The 19,562-nt window shown below is 32.1% G+C and overlaps 3 protein-coding genes across 3 annotated transcripts; 1 reads left to right on the top strand and 2 right to left on the bottom strand.

The window, feature by feature from the left end:
- Window positions 1-585: 585 nt before the first annotated feature.
- LOC130995980 (MADS-box protein 04g005320-like) lies at window positions 586-6,994 on the bottom strand. Its single transcript, XM_057921513.1, has 8 exons — window positions 6,593-6,994; window positions 4,688-4,766; window positions 4,516-4,577; window positions 4,326-4,425; window positions 1,336-1,377; window positions 1,197-1,238; window positions 964-1,097; window positions 586-887 (listed from the first exon to the last, which is right to left on the bottom strand). The coding sequence occupies exons 1-8, from the start codon at window positions 6,775-6,777 to the stop codon at window positions 806-808; spliced, it is 726 nt and encodes a 241-aa protein (XP_057777496.1). The 5' UTR covers window positions 6,778-6,994; the 3' UTR covers window positions 586-805.
- A 4,974-nt stretch (window positions 6,995-11,968) lies between these two features.
- Window positions 11,969-13,164, top strand: LOC130994056 (uncharacterized). Its single transcript, XM_057919092.1, has 3 exons — window positions 11,969-12,635; window positions 12,761-12,895; window positions 12,973-13,164. The coding sequence occupies exons 1-3, from the start codon at window positions 12,240-12,242 to the stop codon at window positions 13,162-13,164; spliced, it is 723 nt and encodes a 240-aa protein (XP_057775075.1). The 5' UTR covers window positions 11,969-12,239.
- A 2,009-nt stretch (window positions 13,165-15,173) lies between these two features.
- LOC130995949 (uncharacterized) lies at window positions 15,174-16,931 on the bottom strand. The gene is made up of 2 exons (XM_057921472.1): window positions 15,688-16,931; window positions 15,174-15,307 (listed from the first exon to the last, which is right to left on the bottom strand). The coding sequence occupies exons 1-2, from the start codon at window positions 16,919-16,921 to the stop codon at window positions 15,270-15,272; spliced, it is 1,272 nt and encodes a 423-aa protein (XP_057777455.1). The 5' UTR covers window positions 16,922-16,931; the 3' UTR covers window positions 15,174-15,269.
- Between the last annotated feature and the right edge of the window lie 2,631 nt (window positions 16,932-19,562).

The following is a 19,562-nucleotide window of genomic DNA, read 5'->3' as shown; positions in this document are numbered from 1 at the left end:
GATTTCTGTTCATTAAAAATTTGTGATTATTACTTATATAATAATCATAAATATTATTACTTTATTCGGCAGAATATTTTTCTTATTCATTATCTAAGAGTAGCAAATACATTATTCAATAAACTATTTTCCTTATTTGCATTCAAATAATTTTATACATGTTACGTTAAAGTCGGTTTGGACAAGTGTAGATCATAGAAAAACAATGGTCCAATTCAATTTCTAATTACAATAGGAAGAAAATCTCTGATTCGATCCGATCCCTATTTGTGTACATGCACATATTCTTATACGCATGTAGATTTTCATATTTTGGTCTTTTATTTTAATGGTTCATTTTACAATTTTTTTTTAAGTCCCTCTAATTTTATAATTCATATAATCATAATAAATGATTAAGTACGATTGGGCAATAAATTGGTGGTACGTTATAAACATGTAGGTACAAAGCAGTACTAATTTTATCAGATGCAACTTTGTCGCTCTACAAACTTAATTTGTTTGGCCGGAAAGTTTTCAGACATATCAGATCTGCAATCGCCATCATATTCATATCCATCTTTCGCAATAATATCGTTAATCATATATAACAACAACAATTATATCATATCATAGTATTGTTTTTAGACATGCATCATATCGTATTATATCATACATCCACATTGTCTTCCATACGTGAGGTAGGTCGTCCAATAAATTACCATACCCCATAACTTTATTTAAACCCCCACTACCAAAAAACGAAAACCTTTAGTTTTATGTTGGTTGCATTTTTCAACGCGGATTTGTATATTTGTTGAGAAATTCACTGCATCCATGCAGGCAAAATCGCGTTCACATTCTGTGCCGAACCCTCCGCATTATTTTGCACCAACTGAGAGTTGTTCCTGTCGGAGAAAAAAAAATCATTTATATACGACAGTATATATTTAATTTTGAAGCCAATGTTGAATTCTTACATACCTAATTTGCCTTGAGTTGCTGCCAACAAGAGGCTCGAAAAACACGAAAGGCCGACTGGGCTGCAGCCGGTAGGGTGAAGCTTGGTTGCCGTTGGCCTCGCCCCATAATTGTGACGAACCACTGCCTTCTTCCAGCTACAATAATTTCATAAATTTTGTTTTAATTTTTAAATACATTAGAAATGGAGTAGAGTTATCGACTTCAAAATACATAGATAATTTTTTGGGGGGAACCTTTTTCTGGAGAGCTCTATTAATATCCATCAGATCTTTTTCCTGAAAAAATAAAATATTAAAAGCACTATGATGATTGTTTTTATTTTTTTGTAACAGTCAATAATTTTCTGATATGTGGTAATAATGAAGCACGTACCTTTCTTTGAAGACCGGAAAGCTGCTCGAACATGTGTTGGCTCTGAAAAGTATTAAGACACCCATATCAATAAATCATCTAATAACTAAACGAGTAGTGCTATTTGGACAAAATTTGTCCGAATAGAAAAAGGTTAAAAACTCTGAAGAATTAATTTATTTAAAGTGTTTGGTTCAAGGTTAAAAGGATTTAGTTAGTTTTATTGTTTTGTCCATATTGTAGTTTTTCTTTTAATTTTTCAACATTTTTTTTATTTTTTGTAGTTTTTGTATTTTAAAAATAATAAAAATTTAAAAATTTACTAAAAAATTACAAAAAAAAATTACAATATGAAGAAAACAATAAAACTAGCTAAATTCATTTTTATTTTGAATCAAAATTTTTAACTAAATTTATTTTATAAAGTATTTAATCATGTTTTGTCCGGACAAATTTTGTCCAAATAGCATTATTGTGTGTGTGTATATATATATATATATATATATATATATATATATATATAAACACATAAAATACGTGAACAAGAGATAGTCAAATCGTGAACAATTAAATACAACATATATACAAGATTCGATCATCTCTTATTCATGTATTTTATGTATTACAGTTGTTCACAACTTGACTATCTCTTGTTCACGTATTTTATGTGTTTGTTCATAGGATTTAGTTTTCATCGAAAGATAGAGTCTTCACTTGAATCTAACCCTATATATATATATATATATATATATATAAATTAGTAAAATTTTTGCTTTCTCTAGGACTTGAACCCAAATAAAATTTCCCCCCTCAAGATAAATGTCAGCTATAATATACATTAAATCAACATCTATAAATCAATATAAGATCTCACCAGTACATATGAGGGGTCTCATTGAAACCATTATATTATTATTAAAATAAATTTTATTAGAAAAGAGAAAAAAGAAACAAAGAGAACCCTTGAAAGCACAGAAAAACAAACTAAGGGCCGAGCATCGTTAAAGCCTTGCTAAGAAAACCATTATATATATATATATATATATATATATATATATATATATATATATATAGGGAAGGGCTAAAATAAGAGCATTTCTTAAGATATAAAATAAGAATCATTTTCAGCCCTTAGATCATCAAGATCTACGGTTGATTCGTAATCCTGTTGGATGAATTTATGGTCCTAAGTTCGAATCCCAAAGGTAGCAAAAAATTATTTTTCACAATTCATACATTTATACAGCGAATTCATACGTGTTCTACATAAAATTCATATATTAAAAATTGCTCTTATTTCCTATATATATATATATATATATATATATATATATATATATATATATATTGTGTAAGATTAATGGTTGCTTTTACTCATTTTGAAAGACAATAAAAAAAAAACCCACTATAAAAGAAAATTACTAAAACTACTCATTTTGAGTTTGAAAGGACAAAATTATCGTTACTTAGATTGGAAATTTTGCTCGGCATGCTCGACCATTGCAAGTAGAATATATCAAGCATTGGTGTATTTATGGTAAATACATTAATGCTCGACCTATGCGAGTCAAGCATTAGGGCGCGTTTACTTTGGTTGTAAAATTGTCATTGGAAATAATGGATAAGAAAAAGTGAGAAAATAGTATCTTTTTCTCCTTTTTATCATATGTTTACTAGAGATGAAAAGATGAGAAAATGTTATAAAATATTTTCACACCACTACTAAAAAATAATACTCCTTCCGTCTCGTAAAAACATGAACATTTTGCCATTTTGGAGCGTCTCACAAAAACATGAACATTTCTATTTTGGTACACTACCCCACCACAATCTCTTTACTTTTCATCTCTACTTTTAATAAAGTGGATCTCTTTTCCACTCACAATATACTTTTATCTAACATTTCTTAAAATTCGTGTCACTTACAAATGTTCATGTTTTTGTGAGACGAATGGAGTATTATCCAACTTTAAAGAGAAAATGAGTGAAAAAGAGTTTCCCAAGAAAATATTCTACCATGTCCGGAGAAAATTTTCTATCATAGTAAACATGTTAAAATTGTGGAAAGATGGTGAAAATATATTTTTTCTCTCATTTTACATCAAAGTAAGCGGACCCTTAGTGATAAATATTTCAACATTCGACATACTCAACCAATGCGAGTCGAGCAATCGAGCATTAGAAGTCGAGCTTTCTTAAAAAAATGCACTAATGCTTGACATTTGTCAATTATGAGTCGAGCATTAGTGCAAAATGCACTAATGCTCAACGTAAGGGTAAAAAATATTCTAAATAAATATAATTTATATATTTTATAAATGGTGGATATTTTTTAGGTTTTACATGCCATTTTGTCCCAATTATATATGTATATATATTATTTTAAAATTCTAATCAAATATTCGATATATGCATATGAAAATTTGTAGGATATTTAATGACTACTGGGCCAAACAATGAACATATTATGGTAGTACATTAATTATCATAAAAGAAAAAAGGGACTTTGATCTTCTTTTTAATTATTTAAATTATATTTAATTTCTAATGCTATTTAGCCGTTCAATTTATCCAACTATATAATGCAACAGTGGTAATTCTTGTTGTAAATTAACCTTCGTGAGATTCCTAGTACTCTTGTGCGTTCACTTTGATGGATGGGAAAAGGAGGGATAATATAAATTTATGCCTTTAAATATCTTCTTTTTTATCTCACATTTTACACAAAAGAGAAGCTCAGTACCATTTTTCCTTTCTTATTTTCACTTCAAGGAGAGGGATAATATTATCTCTTCATTTTTTAAGGTATAATATTATCCCTCCTTGAAGTGAAAATAAGGAAGGATAAATGGTGAGCTTCTCTTTTGAGAAGACATTTAAAGCTATAAACTTTGGTTATCCCTCCATTTAGAGGGATAAAAAGCAAACACAGTATTTGGATGCCAGTAAAATTTGTAATCCAAGATAAACTTACAGATATAGAAAAGTAAAAAAGAATAGCAACAAAATACCTGTTTTGATCTTATTCGTTTCAAAGATGTATCCAATACACATTCGAGTTGATCGAGTTCCCTTACCCCAAACTTTCCCAAGTCTTCCCCCAAGAGATGCCTGCAATATTCAAAAATTTCAGATATTCATTATTATTGAATTAATCATCAAATTAAACTTATAATTAACACATATTCCATTATGAAATACCTTTGAGATTGTTGTAGAACCTCAACTCTTGACTTGAGCTTTAAGCACTCCAAGTAGCTACTCTGCTTACAGAATAATACATAATTAATTAGATGTCTAATTATACATATATATATGTGTGTAATCAGTTAAAAATGTTTCAATTTAAGATTAAACAAAATATAAGAGCTACCTGTTCATCATCGGGAGATTGTTGAGCTTCAATTAGACCATAGCTGCTTTTGTGATATCTCTCAAGTGTCTTGGTCATGCTAAGTTCCACAGAAACATATATGAGATTATTAATAAAATGTTTGTTTATTTACTTTCATCATTTTTTGGATTACTATTCATCATCTGGAATTGCATCTTTTACAGGTTGCATAATGTATAAAAACATAAACATATATCTAAATTACTAGTATTTTCTTTTAAGAACAAACATATCCAAACTATGTTAGTTATGCAATTTGGCCGTTCAGAACACATGAATGTCATGATAAATTCTAATATTGCACTTATTTGGGTAGATGCCTTAATTAATTAGTTCTAACCATAGACATTTACAACAATTTAAGTGCGTTTCTTTTCGAGTAAATAATGCATTAATTAAAAATACATAAATGGACTTGGATCAATGTTTTTATGAACGAAGGTATGCCCAAACCTGACAGTACTGAAATAAAAATTCATGAGTAAAATCTAGTAACATTTTTTATCTGACATATAATCGATCAATTAATGAAAAAAGTCAAATAAATTCCCCAGCTCAAAAATTAGTTGGTAGTGAAAAAATGTAGATACGGACCAAAGTAAAGGTGATATTATTATTATAACATGCAGATCGTATATATATATATTAGGAACTTTTCCCCTTTTTAATTAAGAACCTCTAATTAAAACTGTATATATATTAAATAAGTAATTTCCAAACGCAAGCTTTCAAGTTAAGGAACTCTATGCATATGATAGGGAGATGATTCAAATTAACCATGGATCTCTAAGCCCTAATTAGTACTCCCTCCGTCCCAAACGAAATGTCCTATTTCTTTTCGGCACAGAGATTAAGAAATGTGTATAAAGTAGATAAAGTGGGTTGGTGAAAATTATTTAAATATTAAGTATAGAAAGAGAGTGTATTGCCAAAAAAGGAAACATGACATTTTGTTTGAGACAGCCCAAAAAGGAAAACAGGACATTTCGTTTGGGACGGAGGGAGTAATTATCACTCCGCAAAGTATAAATTTATGTGTACGGAAACGGTCAAATCACTCTATAATGAAACTAAAATATTTAACTAGAGCCATGAAAATAAAGTAAAACACACTTTTATAATCTCTTAATTTGATATCCAATGTTTATGTATATCATCAAATATTATCCACCCATGTAGTTTTTATTTTGTGTTTTTATAAAATTCAGTGTTTCTGAATGGATGCCTTGCAGTAATAATTAAACAAAATTAAGAAACATTTATTTCGTAAAAGAAAAGAAATTGAAGTTTGGCAACTAATTAAACATATATTCTGCGTGTGAGCATACGATCCAATCAGCAGATTTTGTCAAGGCAACAAAAGAAAACATGACAAAGGAGAAAAGGAAAAGTTCTTTAAGTAGCCACATATTTGCAGCTTTCACGTACGCTACAAGATGATAAGAAGTATTACAAAAAACTAAAAAAATTAATCCAAAATTTACACCAATATTTACTTTCTAACTTCATCTTTCCCCGTAACTATTTATAGATCTTTAATATTATAATCTCTTGCCAAAGAAAAGTGAATCCTGATTCAAGGATTTCGTGATTTTGATCATCAACTAGGTTTTAGAAAAGGGGAAAGAAAAAAAAAATCTTTTCTTAGTTTTATTGAATATTGATTCGTAATCGCTTTCGGCTACAACAGGAGCTGAAGGAAGTATATATAATTCTGACTTTGAAATTAATGAAGCCAGAAAAGAGGCACAAAAATTTGTGATTTGTGTGTGTGGGTGCAAAGGAGTAATATTTTGTTTGAGAAAAACCCTATTTATTCAGTTAATTCTGATGAGAACTCAATTGAATATTTGTGCAGAGAGAGAGAGAGAGAGAGAGGCAGACCTAGAAGAGCTGCAGAACTCATAGAGCTTGCCTTTGCTGGAGAAGATGATGAGAGCAACCTCAGCATCACAGAGAATAGAGAGCTCATAAGCTTTCTTGAGCAAACCATTTCTTCTTTTGGCAAAAGTCACCTGTCTGTTTATCTTGTTCTCAATTCTCTTCAATTCCACTTTCCCTCTCCCCATTTATATATATATGTGATGTACTTTTCAAGAAGCTGCTTAACACTTTGATATTAAAACCTTCTTAGTTTCTGAACAAACTAACAGAAGAGGAACTTATCCTTTTTTGGTTCAAACACACATTTATGGTTGTGTGGTGCTCTAGGATTTCTATTTTTTATTTTTATTTTTGGGTTTTTTCCCCCTTTTCTTTCATCTGCTGCTTTTTCTTGGTAGGAATTGCTTATATTTAGTGGGGTAGGTCTTAGCTTTCTTAAGGTAAACATAATTCACACACACCATATGCTTTACTTACAATTCCAATTCTATACTTTTATTTGTAAAAAATTATGATTGTTTGTCTATTGTTAATTATTTGTCAGATTTTCAAATCATCAGACACGTACAATCTAGAACTAATTAAATAAAAAAATGCATTTTTTTATATCCAAAGCATGGGGGTACTATTTTTTTTATATACATCTTATAATTAATCCTTATAAAGTTTTAAAATTTAACATATATAATTTCAAATTTAATAAATATCGATTTGTAACATCTACATAAAATCTAAATTGATGAAGATCAGTATATATGTATATGTGTGTATATATATATATATATATATATATATATATATATATATATCTGTGTGTGTGCGCGCGCGCGTGTGCGTGTGTACACAAATTAAATATCTTTGCTGTAATAATTATTGGAAGTGAGTTTGTGGGCAAATATATAGGGTCTTGTATGCTACATTTATTGATTTTTCATACAATACAATACACTTTGATTACAGGATATAGCAGTGAATAAATCTTTAAGTATATATAGCACATATGCAGCAGAGTTTATCTTTACCAAACCCTAACTAGGTTTAGCATATAGTTTAATTTGTGGAATATCTTAATCACATGCGTGAGTACTAGTGTTTAATATAATTTCCAAAAAAAAAGTACCAGTGTCTAACATATGATATCAAAATATCTGACACAAATCAATATCCTACCAAAAACGAGACGACATCAAGCCATAAAATATATTTGATGAATTTGTTCCTTTTTTTTGTGGAATTTTCAACCTGATTTTAGGTGTTGAGTCGATTAGGGTGAAGCTAACATCCAAGTCAAAAAGGAAAGCATTATAGGGATAAGCTATCAAGGAAACTACACTTTATTGTGAGAATTGAGAACTATGTACTGGATATATAAAGTTACGGCATTTGTCATTAAATGAGAACTATTATTTTAAATGAGAGCATAGAACTAATTTTAGTCATTCAATCATATATAAATTTTGATGGATAAATACAATACCTGAATTCGAATTCTAAATAAAACAAAATTTTCATTTTTTTTTCGAATACAACAAATTTCACTACAAATGCAGTAACAGTATACATCCAATACAATGTTAGTGTGTTCTTAGATTCTCATGGTTAATATAGTTCTAACCAACCCCCCTTCCCCCGTTGGGATTCAGTGGAGTATATTTTTCGTGAAAAATGAGAATGATAAATAATTAGTATAATTATACGAATAAACTTCTTGTAATGCACGAATAACCGTAATTTAGTTAACTGGTGAAATCTTTTCCGCTTAAGGATTTGAACCTATGTTTGAATAATTATTCGTGCATTACAAAAAACTTATCTGTATATTTTATTAACTTATTCATATTAATTCTCTCTCTCTCTCTCTCTCTCTCTCTCTCTCTCTCTCTCTATATATATATATATATATATATATATATATAAAGAGAGAGAGAGAGAGAGTTGCTTAAATTTATTTGGAAATTAGGATATAAATTTTTGGACTTGCAAAAGTAGGACACTAGTAATAAGTAATACAACAGGAGAGTTCTCGGTATATTTTAATTAGTATCTCATTTTTACAAACAAGAAAAAAAAAATAATTTTTAAATCAGTCTAAATTAATGTCGGAAAGAATCGTCAAACTCTATATATATACATTAATAAAAATAAATAAATAAATCGTGGATGGCACATTTAGATTTTGAAAGGTCACCAAAAATTGCAGGGGAGAATAGGAGCATCTTCAGGTGGTTTCTTACCGATTGTCACTTCCACACCTTTATCTTTATATCGTGGAATATATATATATATATATATATATATATATATATATATATATATATATATATATAGTATATAATATGCTCGAAAATAATATACTCATCATTCGTTAATTTCTATACTTCCTAAAATTTTATTCATAATAGTTACGACAAATCAAATGACTATCATACTAATTATTCCATCTCTGAAGCATCTTTATTTATTTATTTTTTCGTCCGTTTTCAAAATATTTTTTTGCTCTATTTTTGAAAATAATTTCACTCATTATTATTATTATTACAATTTTTACATATTTACACACATTGTCATTAATGGATCTACCTCTTTTCATTTTAATTGATTCATTAATCACTATTCATCACTTTTTCTAATTATGGATTCATTTTCCACTCATCAAATACACAATTAATTTTTATTAAAATTTGTGTCATCTCTCTTTAGTATTTCCTCTGTCCCATTTCAAATATCGTATTATTTTTGGGCATAGAGATTAAGAAATGTGTAGAAAATATATTAATGAAAACTATACATATTTTTTGTGGGACGGAGTACATGTATTAAAGTATATATCTTGGATCAATATATAATTAGGACTATTACCTACTTAATTTTATTTCTTGTCCAAAAATATATGAGACGACCATGGTATGAGAATGGTAAACTATATAGGAATTTGTTTATTAGCTAGAATATACCAGAGACAACAATTTGGAGTCTATCAATATATAAGACGGATTTGTCAAAAGGAATTCCTTTATTAAAAGAAGAAAGAATGTTTGGTAAATGAATGGTGCATAACTTCATGAACTAAATTGAGTGGCTGTCTGCTAATTGAAAAAACCCCAATTTAAATTTAGTCTTTAGCTGATTATACTTATAACTTTATCTTCTTTGGCCTAGATATCCGGGATAATGTTCCGTCCTAGCATGCATTAATTAGGGTCGGCCAATCCCTAATCAATTAAATATAAGATTGAGTTATAGTAATTAAAACATTCGTCTATCTTTTCTTTTCTTTTTTTCTTTTTTCTTTTTTTTACTTGGGGGAATTGGAGAGGGGGGCAGTGAGGGTTTGAATACGAGACCTCACTGTTCACACACAGGAGCCTTCGTCTATCTTAAAAACTATAACATGTGTTTTTCTTGGCTTATGCATTTATCCTTTCTGTGTATACAATAATTATTTTTTATGTCAATTATGCTTTTATATATATGTACAACAATGTTTGATTTATGTTAAAGTTTTTTGTTTTTTGCGTACTAGGGGATGATAAGGGTAATGCATCTGAAAGTATATTAACTTAAATAATACTCCCTCCGTCCCCAAAATAATTTTCTTTCTTTTTCTTTTTGGACTTATTTCCATTTTGAGACACTATCCCACCACTAATAATACTTCATTTATATTTATTTTTTACTTTTTCACAACTCACAATATTAAATTTTCACTACTTTCATTATTAGTAACATTTTTTCATCATTATCAAATATATATATATATATATATATATATATATATATATATATATTTCTTCATCACTTTCAATACGCTCAATAATTTTGTCTTAAAACTCGTGCTCCTCCCATTTAAAAAATTATTTGGAGGACGGAGAAAGTATTGTATATATATAGGGAGAGAAATGATTCGATCAGAATTGCCAAATTAATATTGTATACACACAAATCAAATTTTGTAAGCAATATTATTATAGGTATAGATCATAGAACATAACACTTCTTTTTATGAAGAACAATGAATATTTTTGTAATTATTGTGATTATAAACGTTGTTATATGTTTGTTTTTTAAAAAAAAATGAAGATTGTTCGTTTATATTCAATGGTGAATGTCATCGAGTAATGAAAAACAATGACAAGCTTTTGTAATTATTTAGATAATAAACGATGTTACATGATTGTTTTCCCATGAAAAAAATAATCATTGTTCATGTTTACTCGATGGTGAACCCTATCGAGTACACCATTAAGTAATAAAGAATAATGAAACATGTAATACCGACAATAATTATCATCTATCGTGTTATTTATAGTCAAATACACTCTCGCTGATGTTACAAACATGTAACATGGACTGAAATCACAATAATTGAAAAAAAATAATCATTGTTCATGTTCACTCAATGGTGAACGTCATCGAGTACACCATCGAGTAATATGAACAATCTTCAATTTTGCTCTTTTTCTCAACATTTGTTGTGATTTAAAGCGTTCGATCTTAAATAACATGTTTTTGTTAAAATTATTTGAAACTAAATATATTAAGTGTATTTAGATATTGCACTAGAGTAAATGATTGAAGTGTAGTATATCTACTACATAAGAGATAGTGTGGACTTTTATTTTGAAAAACAAAATATGCGGATGAAACGTGTAATACCAACAATAATTATCATCTATCGTATTAATTAATAGCTAAATACACTCTCGTTAATATTACAAACATGTAACGTGAATTGAAATCACAATAATTGAGATGAAAAAAAAAATCATCATTGTTCTTCATTACTCGATGGCACCATTAGTATGACGGCGGCGATTAGAACTGCGCGGCGGCGGCGATTCGTCGGAAGCAATTTTGATATAGAGAGAGAATGTGTAGAGAAAAAAATGTTAAATAAAATGTAAAATGTTAAATAAAAATACAAAAAAGTCAAAAGATATTATATAGTCTTTTAAGTAAAAAATGGCTATATAACTTATTTATTATAAATTGGGACTATAAAACTTATTATATTTTTATTAAAAATGACTATATGTGATAATTCTCACATTATATTATACACCTTGATCACTTGTAACAAAGAAGCAGTATATATTTAAGAATCAAAGCAAATATCATCTTCTAACAAGAAAATTGCATGCACTGACTAAAAATTGCAACAAACGAGCTCTGGCTCTAATTGTATACGAATCAAAGCAAAATATTATCTTCGAACAAGAAAATTGTATATAGAGAAAAAAAAGTTGATAAAAAAAGAATTAAGTTAGCATAAAAGCGAAGTGATTCTCGGACATCCAAGAAGGTTGGACAATGGACAGTCTGAACCCACGTTGATTACTGTGTTTCGGAGAAGTCGACGTGAGAGTCTTAAATATGGTAATCGAGAGAAGCTAGGTTGAGAAAGAACAACATGATAGAAAATGTAGAGAGAATTGATAATGTCTCTGATATATTCTTTAGATTACAATGCACCCTTTTATAGTGTAAGGGTGAATCAAATGTCAAACTACAATCTCTTAAAATCAAATACAATCTCTTAAAATCAAAAGCTAAAGATTTTATCGTTGAATTATTATTCATGATCTTTGAATAATAATCTTTGACTTATGCAAATGGTTATTTTCAACACTCCCCCTCAAGTTAAGTAATGGCATTTCCGATACTTAACTTGTCCAGAACTTCTCTGAAGACTTTTGTGTTTACAGCCTTAGTCAATATGTCAGCCAACTGTTCATCCGATCGTATGAAAGGAAGTTCAATGATCCCACTATCGAGCTTCTCTTTGATGAAATGCCGATCGATCTCCACGTGTTTGGTCCTGTCGTGTTGTACGGGATTTTCAGATATACTAATCGCAGCTTTATTGTCACAGAAGAGCCGACTTCCCCTTCTTGGAGGAAAGCCAATCTCTGTGAGCAATCTCCGAAGCCACAGGATTTCAGTTATCCCACTTTTTACTCCTCTGAATTCTGCCTCTGCACTTGATAGGGCCACTACTTTCTGTTTTTTGCTTCTCCATGTGACCAAATTTCCTCCAACGAAGGTAAAATATCCGGCGGTAGATTTCCTATCATTTGGGTTACTGGCCCAATCTGCGTCTGTAAACCCGTCAACTTCCAAATCTTCCTTTTTTTCAAGCAAAATCCCATAATCAGTGGTTCCTTTCAGATACCGGACAATTCTCAAAGCTGCCTCCATATGCTCCTTCTGGGGTTTGTGCATAAACTGACTTACTATTCCAACTGCATATGTGATGTCGGGCCGTGTATGGGAGAGATAGATGAGTTTCCCAACAAGGCGCTGGTATTTTCCTTGATCTGTTAAGTCAGCTCCCTCAACAATTGTTAATCCATGATTTATCACAATCGGTGTTTCTGCAGGTTTACACTCGAGTAGCCCAGTTTCTGCAAGTAAGTCAAGGACATACTTTCTTTGTCTCAGGAAGATTCCCTTTTTCGACCTTAAAATCTCAATTCCAAGGAAGTACTTCAGAGATCCAAGGTCTTTCATTTCAAATTCCAGGAACAAGTTTTTCTTCAGGTTTACTATCTCTTCAACATCGTCTCCTGTGATAATCATGTCATCAACATAAATGATTAAACATGTTACCTTTCCTTCTCTTCGTTTCACGAATAATGTATGATCAGAGTTACTCTGTTTATAGCCATTTTTTGCCATAGCTAAACAGAATCTCCCGAACCATACTCTGGGCGATTGCTTCAATCCATAGAGTGTCTTCTTTAGCCTGCACACTTGACCTGCATCGAACTCTTCGGAATAACCTGGGGGAACTTCCATATATATCTCTGCATTGTCATCCAATTCTCCATGTAGGAAGGCATTAGTTACATCCAACTGATGCAAAGGCCAATCCTTGCATGCTGCTACTGAGAGAAGTGTTCTTACTGTGTTCATCTTGGCCACTGGTGAGAATGTTTCTTCATAGTCTATCCCGTAGGTCTGAGTGTATCCTTTTGCAACCAACCTAGCTTTGTACCTCTCGATTGAACCATCTGCTCGCCTTTTGATTGAAAAAACCCATCTGCATCCCACTGGCCTCTTTCCTTCTGGCAGCACACATCTTTCCCATGTCCCATTCTTAATTAGTGCATCTATTTCCTTCTTCATGGCATCCCTCCAATGTTTATGTCTCCTTGCCTCTTCTACTGTCTGGGGTACATCCTCCTCTTCATAAAGAGCTGCTTCAAAGGCCCGTGCCATCTCTGTGAGTTGTCCTTGGGCAAGGTTGGCAATCGAGTACCTAGTCTTCCGTCCCTGCCAGTCTGGAGAGTATCGCTTTGGTGGTTTTCCCCTTGTACTTCGGGGAGGCAATGTGTACTGATCTGTGGCACCTGCTAACTCAGTACGTTCATCATCTTCATCCGTATCCCTTCCAGTTTCTGTGTCAGTGTCTTCATCCCTCTGTTCCTCAATGTTAGTATTAACTTGAGAACTATTGAGATTACTTACCCCAGGATTTGAAGATGGGGTTGATAGTGGGGTCGACTCGCTGGACATCTCGAACTGAACCTGTGTTGTAGATGTCTCGGCGGGTGTGCTAACCTTCTCTGTTGGACCAACGTCTGGCACAGAACCTGGCAATGACACTGAGCTAGTTTGAGACGGATGAGAAGGTAGGGAATGAAGGGTTGTTTGGACAGTGGATGGCGTATGGAGCCAACTTAGGGAGTCGACAATCTCCTTTTTCTCCCCCTGACTCCCGTGTTGGTGGAAAAAATATTCTGTTTCAACGAAGTCACAGTTTAAGGTAGTGTATAGGTGATTAGCTACAGGATCATAACATCTATACCCCTTCTGATTTTTGCCATACCCCAGGAAAACACACTTAACAGCATTTGGTGAGAACTTTGTACGATTTTGTTTAGGGATATGAACATAAACGGTGCATCCAAAAATTCTGGGTTCCAGTGTGAGGGATGAGGGTATTTCAGAGTGAGCAGCTAGGAACTCAAGGGGTGGTTTAAAGTTTAGGATATGAGTTGGCAGTCGATTCAAGAGGTAAACAGAGGTAGCTACGGCTTCGGGCCAGTAAGATTTAGGGACTTGGGAGTCGATGATAAGGGCTCTAGTCATCTCTAAAATGATCCTATTTTTCCGTTCAGCTACCCCATTCTGTTCAGGTGTGTAAGGACATGTTGTTTGGTGGACAAGGCCTTTTTCAGTGAAGAAGTTTTGCATCTTGGAATTTACATACTCCCCCCCATTATCAGATCTAAGGATTTGAATATTTTTCTTGTATTGTGTTTGTACTAGATTATAGAAGTGGGTGAACTTTTCAAAAACTTCACTTTTGGATTTTAAGAAATATACCCACGTCATTCTAGAACAATCGTCAACAAATAGCAAAAAATATCTAAACCCATTATCACTAGTAACCGGAGCTGGACCCCAAACATCAGAGTGAAGTAAAGAGAAAACTGACTTCACACGAGTATTATTAAGTTTAAAAGAGTGACGATGGCTCTTAGCCAGAAAACATGTCTCACAGTTCAAAGGGTGTGAAGTAATAAGGTTTGGATAAATTAACCGTAAATATCCTATGGATGGATGTCCTAACCGCCTATGCCAAAGCCAAGTCTGTTCCTCTGCCAGTCCTTGAGTTAGCATCGCAGCACCCTGTTGAGCCATCCTATCCACATAGTAGAGTCCTCGATATTCAGTGCCACGCCCAACTATCTTCCCCGTCCTCGTATCCTGTAAAATGCAGAAGCCAGGCTGCATTAGTAAGTTACAGTGTAATTCTCTCATTACGTGGCTAACAGACACCAATTTGTGGGATAAAGACGGGATATATAAGCAGTTTGGAAGACATAATTCAGAGGATAATTTAATAGTTCCAGCTCCTTCTACATATGCTAAATTTCCACTAGCAGTTTTAACATATTTTTTCTGGGTAGGAAAAATTTCCATAAAATCCGAGGCATCAAAGGACATAGTATCTGTGGCTCCACAATCAAAAATCCAATGGTAGTCTTTATCTGGTGTTCCAGAATTAGAGGAAGATAATGCTAAGGCCTGAACAAAATAAGAGCTGTGAATGAGTGAGGGGTTTAAAAGGTATAACCCCTCATTACCTTCCCCTTCGTGAACCCTAGCCGCCAGGGCACCTCCTCTCTCCTCGTTAATGCGCGTCTGTGGCGGTGGTGGTCCGACGTTGCCTGCCGGAGTTCCGGCGTTGGCGGCTCGTGTATCACCGCCTGACCACGCCCCGCCAGTCGTTGCAGCAGACACGATTGACGTCGGTCTTGTGCCGCTGATCGCCACCGTCGCTTGTCCATTCGGACTCCACGGTTGATTCCGATTTTTGGACGCAGCTCTTGATTTCTTCATTTCGTCCCACCATTCGGGAAATCCGATGAGTAAGAAACATCCCTCCTTGGTATGTTTTTTACCTCCACAGTGTGTGCAAACGAGTTTGCTCTTGTCGATTTCCCCTTTCCTGTTGTTCCAGGTTTGATTTCCTTGCTGTGGTCGATTGGAGAGCGGTGGTGGTCGGCTGTGGTTGACCGCGGCGAGTCCGGACCCGATTTCTACGGTCGGCGATTCAGAGGATTTGAGGATATCCTCGTTTGTGGCCTGCCTTCGTACCAGTCCGTAGGCTCTTCGAACAGTTGGTAATGGATCCTTGTCCATAATCTCCCTCTTGATATTAGCATATTTGTCATCCAATGCACTTAGAAATTGATAGAGGCGATGGCGCTCCTCCCTCTTCTGATATCCCTCTATGTCTGTCGGACTCGGATCTCTGGTATCAATCGAGATCCATAAGTCCTGCATTTTGATCCACAACCCTTCTAGTGTCATAGATTCTTGTTTGATTGTCATGGCTTGTCGGTGCAGATCATAGATTTGGAATGGATCAGATCCACTTCCATAAGTGATCGCCAATCCTTCCCATAGATCAGAGGCGGTTGCGTACTGTGATACCTCATTCACAAGTCCGGTTTCGATATTGTTGATCACCCAATTGAAAACGCAGTTATCCCGTTGCTCCCATCTCGTGTAGCTGGGATCGTCAATTGCGGGTGGTTTTGAAACTCCATTAATGTGAGATGTCAAACCTTTTCCCGCAATTGCCCGTTTCATGAGGTTAACCCATAATGGGTAATTCTCCCCATTGAGTTTCGCCTTGATGGAAATCTCTCCAAAAGATTCAAGTTGGTCGTGGTTTGGTGGTTTATGGGCCGATGAATCTGGAATTCTGAGGCTTTGTTTGAGGAATTCTGCAAATTGTGCAGCAAATTCCATCGGGAAATTTGGTGGGGTGTGGCTAGTTTTTTCTGTGTCTGAAGTTTCTTGTTCTGACATGGTTTGGTTTGATGTTGGGCAAATTTGTAGGGGAGGAAAAAATATACAGTGATGAACAGTAACTTGAACAGTAATTTGAATAGTAACTGCCACGTCACCTTGAACAGTAACTGCCACGTCGCCTTGAACAGTAACTGCCACGTCACCTCGAACAGTAACTTTACTGTTCACCTTCTCTCCCAACACTTCACCTGCTCCTCTCTCTCTCTAGATTGCAGAAATTTTTTTTTTTTTTTTTTTTTTTGCGTTGGTTTGGTGTGTAGTAAATTTGTAGGGTTCTTTTGGTGGTTAACCTGCTCTGATACCATCTTAAATATGGTAATCGAGAGAAGCTAGGTTGAGAAAGAACAACATGATAGAAAATGTAGAGAGAATTGATAATGTCTCTGATATATTCTTTAGATTACAATGCACCCTTTTATAGTGTAAGGGTGAATCAAATGTCAAACTACAATCTCTTAAAATCAAATACAATCTCTTAAAATCAAAAGCTAAAGATTTTATCGTTGAATTATTATTCATGATCTTTGAATAATAATCTTTGACTTATGCAAATGGTTATTTTCAACAGAGAGACGTAACGTATTCTCGACGTGTTCACTTCTCATTCGCTATCTCTTTCATTTTCCAGACTAGGGTTCCTACTCTTGTCTCCTTCAAACAAATCATACTACTGGACGGAATAAAACAAAGTTTATTTTAAAATATATTAAAATTTATTTTCAACACTTACATCATAAAAAAATTATATTCACAGTTTATAATTTATATTTTAAAATAAGTTTACCGTCTAACACAGTAACACTACCTTAATCTCTGATTGGTTAAAAGATTATTTTCTAATTTATAGTTTTTAATCTAAAGCAAGATGGTTTGAGCACTACGACGAACAAAATAAATAAATAAATTTGAATTACTTATAAGATGTTTAATGAATTTTAATTGGTGTTCAAACATTATACAAATAAAGCTCACTTACAAACTGATCCAGTTGATATGCTCTATTAATTAGCTTAATTAGCTTAATTATGAGTGCGTGTTAAGTTTAATTAGGCCATCCCTTTTGTGCTAATATGGTGCGGTATTTTAGAGCACCAATTTCCCCTCATGTTGCGCTAAATTTGGCACTACACCGTAGATTGCGCTTTTTTTCTTTTATTTTTTCTTTTATTAATGATAAATTATTATTATTATTATTATTATTATTATTATTATTATTATTATTATTATTATTATTATTATTATTATTATTATTATTATTATTATTGTTGTTGTTGTTGTTGTTTTATACTACATTCATCCGTGCGAAGCACGACGAAATCGAAATTAAATGTCATTTTAAATAAATAAATATAAATATTAAACAAAATCAAAACATAAATGAATGCAAAATGTGTTTAAAATAAAATATCAATTACTCAATAAAAGTTTGAATTTAAAAACGTAATTTTCAGCTATGTATAAAGTGTAATGATAATTACAATTATTAAATAATTTTAAATTATTTGATAATGAAAATTAATATACACATTATTATTATAGAGTATTCCACATAATAATAATAAATAAATATTTCATACACGGTTATAAATGAAAAATTTGTAAAATTTTAACAAAGAGAAAGAAAATAAAATATTTTAAAATTTTAATTACCTATTCGTTTTAAATTCATTTGATAATTTTTATATCATATTAAAGATTTTGTTACGAACTTAAACTTAAGATGCATATTGAATATTTCTTCATAAATCAAATTTGACGATATTTAAAAAAATTAAAATTATAAAAAAAGAGAGAAAAAATAGTAAAAAAATGATGGAAGAAGAAAGAGAAAAAATGAAGGGAAAAAGTGGAAGGAGGAAACTCCTCTTTTATATATTAATTTCACCTATTAATCAAGAATATATTAGAGTGGATTTTGAAAATAGCCACTTTGAAATAGTAAATTTAAAAATTGGCCACTAAGATAAAAAAAATTAAAATTGGTCACACTTACCATTTTACCCTTGCATATAAAAAATTTAAAAATTATTCGCGCATTCACACCCAACATTCATTTTAGTTGTAAATTCAAATAGTCGTGAATTTGAGTTTTAAAGTTTGAATTCACAACTAAAAATAGTGTTAGTCGTGAATTCAAGTTTAAAGCGTGAATTCACGATTATAAATAATGTTAGTCGTGAATTCAAGTTTTAAAGCGTGAATTCACAACTATAAATATTGTTAGTCATGAATTCAAGCTTTAAAACTCAAGTTTTGGTTGTGAATTCGAGTTTTAAGAATCAAATTCACAACTAATACTAACAATTCAATTGTGAATTCATCGAACTGGTTGTGAATTCAAGAAACATTAATTAAGTTGTGAATTCATAGATCTGGTTGTGAATTCATGAACATTAAGTTGTGAATTTATAGATCTGGTTGTGAATTCACAAATCTGATTGTGAATTCAATAACATTAAGTTGTGAATTCATAGATCCAATTATTAATTCAATAACATTAAGTTGTGAATTCATAAATTTGGTTGTGATGATATTAACTTGTGAATTTATAGATCTAGTTATAAATTGAAGAACATTAATCAATTATCCAAAATCTCTTTCTAGAAACAAAATTCACAGATCATCACGAAACAAAAAA

The sequence above is a fragment of the Salvia miltiorrhiza genome, chromosome 7 (genome assembly GCF_028751815.1).
Source record: "Salvia miltiorrhiza cultivar Shanhuang (shh) chromosome 7, IMPLAD_Smil_shh, whole genome shotgun sequence".
Taxonomy (NCBI): Eukaryota; Viridiplantae; Streptophyta; class Magnoliopsida; order Lamiales; family Lamiaceae; genus Salvia; species Salvia miltiorrhiza.
This window is presented reverse-complemented; position numbering and strand designations above follow the sequence as displayed.